At 34.7% G+C, this 9,460-nt stretch overlaps 1 protein-coding gene and 1 pseudogene across 1 annotated transcript; both read left to right on the forward strand.

Annotated features, from left to right (window-relative positions):
* The first annotated feature begins 311 nt into the window (after positions 1 to 311).
* On the forward strand, positions 312 to 4,719 carry LOC114711129 (TMV resistance protein N-like). Its single transcript, XM_028895478.1, has 5 exons — positions 312 to 595; positions 1,289 to 2,337; positions 2,524 to 2,977; positions 3,371 to 4,469; positions 4,609 to 4,719. The coding sequence occupies exons 1-5, from the start codon at positions 312 to 314 to the stop codon at positions 4,717 to 4,719; spliced, it is 2,997 nt and encodes a 998-aa protein (XP_028751311.1).
* A 64-nt stretch (positions 4,720 to 4,783) lies between these two features.
* LOC114711130 (probable galacturonosyltransferase-like 8) lies at positions 4,784 to 9,045 on the forward strand (annotated as a pseudogene).
* The last annotated feature ends 415 nt before the right edge of the window (positions 9,046 to 9,460 follow it).

The raw sequence follows: 9,460 nt of genomic DNA on the forward strand, positions 1-9,460 counted from the left end.
CAATTAGGTCCTATATTAAGAATTGAATGAGTATTATATTTTTGGGTTTGAGTACCAATAAATTATATATCTTGTTGCTCTTGAATATATTCACAATGAATATTATCCTGTACAGAGCCTTTTATGTGTTTGTGTAATTTTAAGTGCATGTAGGCAATAAATATCAAGTGTTTTTGAGCTTTAGTAAAGGCGAGGACGCTCAAGAATCTTTTCCTTGTCGTCTCTATTCATCTCTAAGGAAAGCTGGAATTTCTATTCTCAAAGATGATATTTCAGTTGAACTATTTGAAAGCATTATTGAAGGTTCTGATATGGCAATCATCATCTTTTCTAAGCACTATGCTAGTTCCAGAAGGTGCCTTGGGGAACTCACAAAAATTATGGAGTTTCACAGATCACGTGATCAGGTAGTTCTTCCCATATTTTATGGTGTGAATCCGTCGGAGGTTCATAATCAAGAATGTAGTTTTGGACAAGCATTTCAAGATCTTGTTCAAAGAATTTCACCCGATGAAAATGAAGTGTCGGGGTGGATGACAGCTCTCAGTGAAGCTGGAAGCGTTTGTGGGCTTGTTGTGCCTAATTTCGAGTCCAAGTAATTAATTTTTCTTTTTGTTCTACGTTTTATTTATTTTCAATTTTGCATGAGATAAGGGAGGGACGGGGGAGTACAATTTCTTGTTGCAATCTATAACAATTAGTTGTTAAAAGATAACTGTGATATTGCTTGCCTCTACCAATCCAAGGGGAAAAAAAGGTAAGGTGACATGGATTCATAAAATTGATCATGTGTCAGGTGGACTGTTCGCCCATGAGGAACTGAATGTTTTGTGGTTTAATAATAATAATAATAATTGTTATATAAAGCGTGTTTGTTACAGGCTATAACAATCTATATACCTAATATATTTTCTGTAAATCTTTTAAAGTCAAAACTCATAGCAGTCAACTAAGCACATGGTCTAGTACCACGTTGTGATTTATTTATCATGGGTTTGTCATTGTTGAAACTTTTGACAAGATAACAACTTTAAGATACAGCACACGCATAACGAAAACTTAATTTATGTTGCTGTATGATTAACATGGATATATGATTTTGTGAATTGACTTATATTATCCAAATTCTATGAAGGTGTGAAGATGATAAAATTGATAACGCACGCTATTGTGTTTAATTTCTTGATGGAAATATATGTGTTGCTCTTGATGTCATTATTCTGCTTTATTTAATCAATGCTTCTTAATTAATTCTCCCTTATCCGCTGTTCTTTCTTAATAATTCCAGGAATGAAAGTGAGGATATTCAGAATATTGTCAAGCTTGTTCGTTATCTATTGGATACGAAAGACTCGTGTGCCACAGAAGGCCTAGTTGGAGTTCGTTCTCAAGTGCAAGAAGTGATTACGATGCTTCATAAGCATCAATCAAAAGATGTTGTCTCCCTTGGGATATGGGGAACGGGGGGTATTGGCAAAACAACTACTGCCAAACTCATTTTTGACCGCATTCAGAATGAATTCGAAAGTACATGTTTTTTTTCAAATGTAAGGCAAGCTTGGGAGAGCAAAGGCAGAGTTTATTTGCAAGAACAACTTGTTTCAAGAATATGTGAAGCGAAAAATATGAGAATGGATAGCAATGAATCAGGAAGCCTCAAGTTGAAGGAAAGACTTCGCCACAGGAAAGTACTTGTTGTGCTTGATGATGTGAATGACTTGGAGCAACTACGTGCTTTATGTGGAAATCGTGAATGGTTAGGTGAAGGGAGTAAAATCATCATTACAACTAGGGATTTACATTTACTTAAGACCTTTGGAGTGGATGATATACATAGCATGAAGCTTTTAAGCAATGATGCGTCTCTTGAACTTTTCATTAGAAAAGCATTTAAACGAGCAAGCCCAGAAGGAAAATTCATGGAACTTTGCAGAAGAATGGTTGCTTATGCTGAGGGACTACCGCTAGCTCTTAACGTCCTTGGCTCTAGTTTATATGGGCAATCATCATGGGAATGGGACTGGGAGTTGATGAAACTAAGCATAATTCCACCTCCTGCTATATTCAAGAAATTGAAGCTTAGCTTTGACTCTTTAGATGGTAATGGAAAAGAAATATTTCTAAATATAGTTTTATTTCATATTGGGGAGGACAAGGATGATGTGATCCAAAAGTTGGATGGCCACGGATGTAATGCTAGCATTGGGATAGGAGCCCTGGTGGATCGGAGCCTTGTAACCATTGACAAGAACAACAAACTTAAAATGCATCATATGTCGCAGCTCATGGGAAGAAGAATAATACATCAAAGTTCACAAAACAATCTTCTAAAGCGAAGTAGGTTATGGTTTTTCTTATGCATGTGCATGCCAAACATGCGTGTAGCAATGATAATTAATATTATTATCCATATTATGATATATCATAAATTATAGAAATGTTTATATTGTAATGATATTTTAATTCTACTAATTTAAATAGGAATTTAATTTAACGGTATTCTCTATTTTTGATAACCTTCAGGTTATAAGTATGATGTGTTTTTGAGTTTTAGAGGTGAAGACACTCGGGCAACTTTTACTTCGCATATAAATTCAGCTCTACGTGATGCTGGCATCTTTGTTTTCAAAGATGATGTTGAACTTCCTAGAGGAAATCATATCAAACTAGAATTATTGCAGGCAATTGGAAGCTCAAAAATTGCAATCATCATCTTCTCTAGGAAATACGCTGCATCTAAATGGTGTTTGGATGAACTGTCATTGATAAGGGAGCTTCATAAATCAGATTATCAGGTGATTCTACCCGTGTTTTATGACGTGGCTCCATCAGAAGTTCGTAGTCAAACTTCTAGTTTTGGAAAAGCATTTAAAAAACTTATACAAAAATTTTCACCACCAAAAGGTCAAGTTTCCAAGTGGAGGACAGCCCTTCGTGATGTTGGGGCCATTGCAGGGACCGTCATACTTAATTCCAGGTGATTTTTTACTCTTTGTTTACTTTTGATTGAAACACTTGATATGTTTTTTTTTATTTGTGCATTGTTTGGATATCACTTGTCACATTCTTTAATTTGAAACATAATTCGCTTTTGCTTGCTTGCATTTTACTTGAATATTTTATCAAACCCGGTATTAGTGCTAGAAAATAATTAGGGTTAGCATACTCCTCTCATAATCATGCATGGCTTACTAGAAAAATCAAGCAAGCACATGATACATACGTTATCATTAATTGTGCTTCCTTCCAAGTAATTTTTGCATTTTTGACTTCCAACTTGTTTACTATAAAATATTGACTCTCTTTATTTGTAACGGTACATGTTCATATATCAAATATTCATTCCCTATTATGCTTATATGATTCGTAGGGAGGAGAGTGGATACGTGAAAGCTATTGTTGATGATGTTCGTGATATATTGGACAAGAAAGACTTATATGTGGCTGAGCACCCAGTAGGAGTGGATAATCGCATGCAAGAAGTGATCACAATGCTCCAAAACCATCCATCTGAAGATGTTGTCATGGTAGGGATATGGGGAATGGGGGGCGTGGGCAAAACAACCATTGCCAAAGCCATTTATAATAAAATTGGTCATAAGTTTGAGGGTAGAAGTTACCTTCCAAGGATCAGAAAAGTTTGGAATCAAAGAGAGGGGAAAGTGCGCTTACAGAACCAACTTCTTTCTGATATATGTAAGCCTACAAAGATGAAGATAAATAGCATTGAATCAGGAATAAACATATTGAGGGATAGACTTCGTCATAAAAAGGCATTGGTTGTAGTTGATGGTGTGGATAAGTCAAGCCAACTACATGCTTTAGTTGGAAGTCGTGATTGGTTTGGTAAAGGGAGTATAGTAATCATCACAACTAGAGATCGACATCTACTCCGTGAAAGCAATTGTGTTGTTCATTTAGTAAAGAATTTGGATGAAAGAGAATCTATTGAGCTCTTTAGTTGGCATGCATTTAGACAAAAAAGCCCTAAAGAAGATTTCATTGAACTTTCAAGACGTGTAGTTGCGTACTCTGGAGGACTTCCATTGGCTCTTAAAGTATTTGGCTCCTATTTATTTGCTAGAGAAACAGAGGAATGGGAGAGTGTATTGGAGAGAATTAAAAAAATTCCCTTGAAAAAGATACAAAAGAAGCTAAAAACAAGCTTTGACAGTTTAAGTGATTTGTCGGATAAAGAAATATTTCTTGATATATCTTGCTTCTTTATTGGGATGGACAAAGATGATGTGACACAAATATTAAATGGTTGTAGATTTTTTGCCAAAACTGGAATAAAAAACCTTGAGGAGCGAAGCCTTGTGACTATTGATGAGAACAATAAGCTTGGTATGCATAATTTGCTTCGAGATATGGGACGAGAAATAATTCGTGAAGAGTCTCGAACTCTTGGGAAGAGAAGTAGGTTATGGTTTCACAAGGATGCACAAGCTGTATTATTAAAACGCAGGGTAAGAACTTCTATGTCTATTATTCAATGCTTCTTGGGCTAACATGTATTGCACGAAGTGCAGATGAGTATAAATAAATTGGTCATATATACCACTTGGTTTTTCCCCTTGTTGTATGCATTTTAAAATCATTTTGTAGTCACATGTCTATAAGCTTGATGATCATGACAAGTATGTCGCTATTTCGCTTTTTGGCAAACAAATAACACAACTGCACACTTCGATTTCTGCAGGGAACAAACGCTATTGAAGGACTATCTTCGAAGTTGTCAAAAACTAAAAGAAAGCAGTTTCAAACAAAAGCTTTTAGGAAGATGAAGAAACTCAGACTACTCCAACTTGAAAATGTACGACTTAGAGGAGAATACGAATACATCAGTAGAGCTCTCAGATGGCTTTGCTGGCAGGGCTTTCCCGTAAAACACATTCCTAGCGACTTTTATCAACAGAAATTAGTTGCTATTGACTTACAATATAGCAAGCTCACACAAATGTGGAGGGAACCCCAGGTATGTAAATTAACACTATTTTTTTGTTTTTAATATATGAGTTAAATAACTAATTTGTAAATATTAAGAAAATTAGTTGAGTTAGTTGTTTATAATAAATAGATGTTGTCTTTCTAAAATACTCTTATTAATCATGTGTATTTGAATCACTCTTTGATAGTAACTCCTTAACATATGAAATCACCATATGTAGTATTTAAATCTCTGTAACTAGATCTTATAGTAATGACTAGATGTAGTACTTAGTTTGTTCACTTTTTGAGCCATAACTACAAAAAAAAAAAAATTGAAAAATTTAAAAAATGCCAAACTGCAATATGACAGAAAGCCTAGTTTCTGTGAAAAATTATCAAAATACTTCAAATTTGTGGCGCTACGGTGAATATTTTTTTGTGATATATTGGTATGGTAATTTTTATTTGTTATTTTTTTCCCGTATATGACTCAAAAAGCTCGTTTAATTTAATTTGTTGGTATTAGCTTCAAAATTTATGGATATGGAATAAAAGAGGGATATGACTCAAAAAGGTTGGTTAATTTAATTTGTTGGTATTGGCTTCAAAGTTTATGGATATGGAATAAAAGAGGGATATGGGACGTGTAAATATGTTACTCTATTTTTCTTGGATTTTATATTTCACAGCCTTCCTGATAGACCTTTATTGAGATTTTTCCATAGCTTCTGAATGGATCTCTCTATTGAAGAATAAATTAAAGCTGCTAGATTTTCGTTTAATTCACATTCTCTTTGTATGTCTAGCTATAGATGTAGGCATTACACCATCATATTGAATTTATGTTAACTTTTCCAGGTCAAGTGGTTGAGATTCTGATTTTCCCTTCATGTGTTAATTTTCAGTTGATTGAAAACCATGTTTTCACTTAGGTTTTTGGTTTAGATGAAGGATTTTACATCTCAGTTCCGCATATTTTATTACTAACATTTATTTTTTTATGATGGTCGTCTAATTCCCCTTTGAAATTAAATGTTTCCGTTGTAGTTATTGAAGAGGCTGACAATCCTCAATCTTAGTTACTCTTACGACTTGACACAAACACCTGATTTTTCAAAACTACCAAATCTTGAAAAGTTGATCCTCAAAGATTGTCCAAGCTTGTGCATGATACATGATTCTATTGGGCTTCTTGATAAACTTCATCATCTAGATTTGGAGAATTGTGTTGGCCTGTGTAGACTCCCAGGAAGCTTTCGTGGATTAAGATGCTTGAAAACTCTCATTCTTTCTGGTTGTACCAATATTGAAAATCTTGAAGACATAAAGCAAATGGAATCTTTGACAACTCTAAATGCTCCTACAATCAATCCTAGTAGTGCACCAAATCTACATCAAATGGAAGATGGATTGGATATTTGTGATTCCTTGTGTACCACAAATTGTATGGGCATCTCTGCTCCTAAAAATTGCTTGGGACACCTTTTAATTCAAATTGGAAAGAGTTGTCAAGTCTTTTGTTCACTTTCAAAAAGTCTTTCACAGGTTCTCTCTCTAATTGAATTCTTTTTCTTCAAAAACAGGGGATTTCTAAGTACATGTTATATAGTTAAATCGGAGGTTGTGCTTATGCTGTGCAGGGATTGACTCTTAGGAAGTATAGTGATGACTATATTCTCCCTGGTGACTATTACCCCTATTGGCTATCATTCAAGGGTGAAGGAGCATCTGTAAAATTTAAAGTACCTCCAATTAATGGTCATGATCATTTAAAAGGGATGGCCATTTGTTTTGTATATATCCCCTTGGGTAATTTGGATAACAAGGCATGTGAATCTTGTATAATTTGCTTAATGATTATAAATCATACAAAGACAACTACTTTGCTCTACACAGAAGACAAGCTAAAATCCTTGGAAGAAGCAAAGGTGAAAGAAATAATATCAAATTTAGAATCTAATGACCAAGTGGAAGTGAAAGCAGTTTTTGAGAAAAGATTCGCCGTGAAGAAAACAGCTGTCTACTTGATATACAATGAGTCATTTGATGAACAGATGGAGCCTTCAATATCTGAAGCTGAAAATTTGAGGGGCACCAAACACAAATGTGAGGAGGAAGTGAAAGAGGCACATCAGTCTCCCAGACCTAGCAAGGTAATGAAAATTTGAAATTTGGAAACTTTCTTCCATTTTTTCCTGCAACACGTTTTATGAAGTTAATGTATTTCATTTCAGAATTAGAAGTGATCTATATGCATGGTTGTAATAAATGACTCTGTTCTGCCATTCACGGCTATCTTTTACAAATAATGTGTGGTGTGACTTTCCTTTTTCTTTTTCTTTTTCCTTCCTCTTCCACTGGTCGTTGTTTGACAAAAAGATAAAATAAAATTGTGGCAAAAATATAAAACTAACCAAGTATGGTAACGAAAATTTAGACTAAATTGAGAAACTAAAAGTTTTGTATGATTCTTTTTGGTATACTTAATAAGAAATTAAATCAACTAATATTTCCTTGGCTTGTTATTAATGATTATTATTAATATTTTTATTTATATCAAATATACTTGAGGTAATAGATTTAAGTTTCTTGGTTAGACTCATCTTATCACTACCATAGGATTTGTGATATTTAACGGTTATGTTTTTTTTAATATTTCAAACCTGGAGACGTCATATTTTCTCTAAACTAGTACAATAATGGTCAAATATTTGGAGACATATTTGATAGTTATATGATAAAAATTGTGTATTTGGGTGACAATTGGCCTAAGATGATGCTATATTGGCATACTTAACAGTTATAACCGTCATATAATAGGATGCCAATTTTAATTTGGTTAATTTGGGTTATTGGGTTATTGATGGTTTATTTGTAAAAAGCGGTTAAATAAGGTCAAAAAATTGATAGTTCTTTCATATAGGCGTTAATTAAGAGCATAATGGCATTTTTATCGAAACACTATAAAAAGTTAAAAAACTAAATAGTATATGGTGAAAACTGTTTACTAATATTACATTAAAAATCATTTAGATCAAGAACATTTTTGTTTTGTCAAGAAAGATTTTGGTTTCATTTTAATATCTCTCCATCACATCATTTTATCATTTAGTCATTTATATGTTTTTTTTTTTCAATCAATCACTTTTCCTTCACTTTCTCAAACTGACACCAATATTAAACAACGCGATCATAAAGAATTTTTTTTGTCCACCACACACAATTTCATACGTGTGCATATATCAAAAAAAAAATTTTGTAACAAAAAAAAAAGGTTACACTATGCCCATCATTGTGAACTATTTTCTCATGTGCGTCTAGAATCCTAAAATAATTTTTAGTATACTCGGTATTCTAAAATAATTAAAATTACACACCTATATTCCAGGCCAACAAAACTGTTTTGTTTGACCGTTAACCGCATGACTCAACTCAAAATGACCCTCTCTTTCTCTCCATTCTCAAAGTTGACCTTTTGAGGTTCCATGGCCGCCATCTTCTCCATACTCTCATACTCCTCTTGTCCCGCAACATTGTCTTCCATTTCATCTCTGCTGCCTCCAAGCCTTCCTCCTCCTCCATCCTCAACCACACTCTCCCCACTTCCTTTCCTTACCTCCGTTTTGGAATCTACCCCTTCAATGATACCTCCATCTCCAGCCTCATCTCCTCCATATGCTCCGCATTGGATTGCCCTCTCAACTACGGCCGCAACTACCTCGCCAACCTCCTACCGCTGTCTGTTTGCAAAGTCGTCTACTTGGACTCCGACTTGGTCCTCATTGACGACATCACCAGGCTCACTGCAACTCCGTTCGACTTCAATTTGGTCCTTGCCATGCTGGAATACTGCAATACCAATTTCACCTACTACTTCACGCCGTTGTTCTGGTCGAACCGGTCTCTGTCGCTCACGTTTGCGGATCGGAGGGCTTGTTATTTCAACACGGGTGTGATGGTAATCGATCTAGAGCGATGGGGAGAGGGGGATTACACGAGGAAGATTGAAAAGTGGATGAAGCTGCAAAACTTCAAAAGAGAACGCGAATCTACGAGCTAGGATCACTACTGTCTTTCTTGTTGGTGTTTGTGGGAAACATAGTTATGGTATAAGGGATTGAGATTTTTTTTGGGGGGGGGGGGGGAAGGGTCACCTGCTGAATCATGGGGTTAACGGTCAGACAAAACATTTTTACCTAGGATATGGATATACTATTTTAATTACTTTAGGAGGATGGGTGAACAAAAAATTATTTTAAAACACTGAGTGTACCTAAGAAAATAGCTTGAGATGCTAGATGCACCTTAATCCAAAAAAAAAATTCTTGAAAAATATATATTGCACATAATTTTTCCAGTATTTTCATTTGATCCCTAGAAAATTCAAAACCACTGCAAGATCCATCAACTTCATTTAGCAAGTTCAAAGTCGAAATGGTCTAGCTATATCCTAGCCTAAAATAAATATGATTAGTGCTGCTGAATATGGTTTAAAAAAATTGATTTTAAATGACTAAATATGATACAC

Source organism: Neltuma alba, unplaced genomic scaffold, assembly GCF_004799145.2.
Source record: "Neltuma alba isolate B1F8T4 unplaced genomic scaffold, ASM479914v2 tig00011277_pilon, whole genome shotgun sequence".
In the NCBI taxonomy this organism is placed as follows: domain Eukaryota; kingdom Viridiplantae; phylum Streptophyta; class Magnoliopsida; order Fabales; family Fabaceae; genus Neltuma; species Neltuma alba.

What these genes read in the sequence shown, in the direction of transcription:
- LOC114711129 (XM_028895478.1), top strand. Translation starts at nt 312, where the DNA reads ATGGCAATCATCATCTTTTCTAAGCACTATGCTAGTTCCAGAAGGTGC. An exon ending in GTGCCTAATTTCGAGTCCAA is followed by an intron (nt 596 to 1,288) that starts GTAATTAATTTT and finishes TAATAATTCCAG; the next exon opens with GAATGAAAGTGAGGATATTC. An exon ending in CTGTATTATTAAAACGCAGG is followed by an intron (nt 4,470 to 4,608) that starts GTAAGAACTTCT and finishes ATCATTTTGTAG; the next exon opens with TCACATGTCTATAAGCTTGA.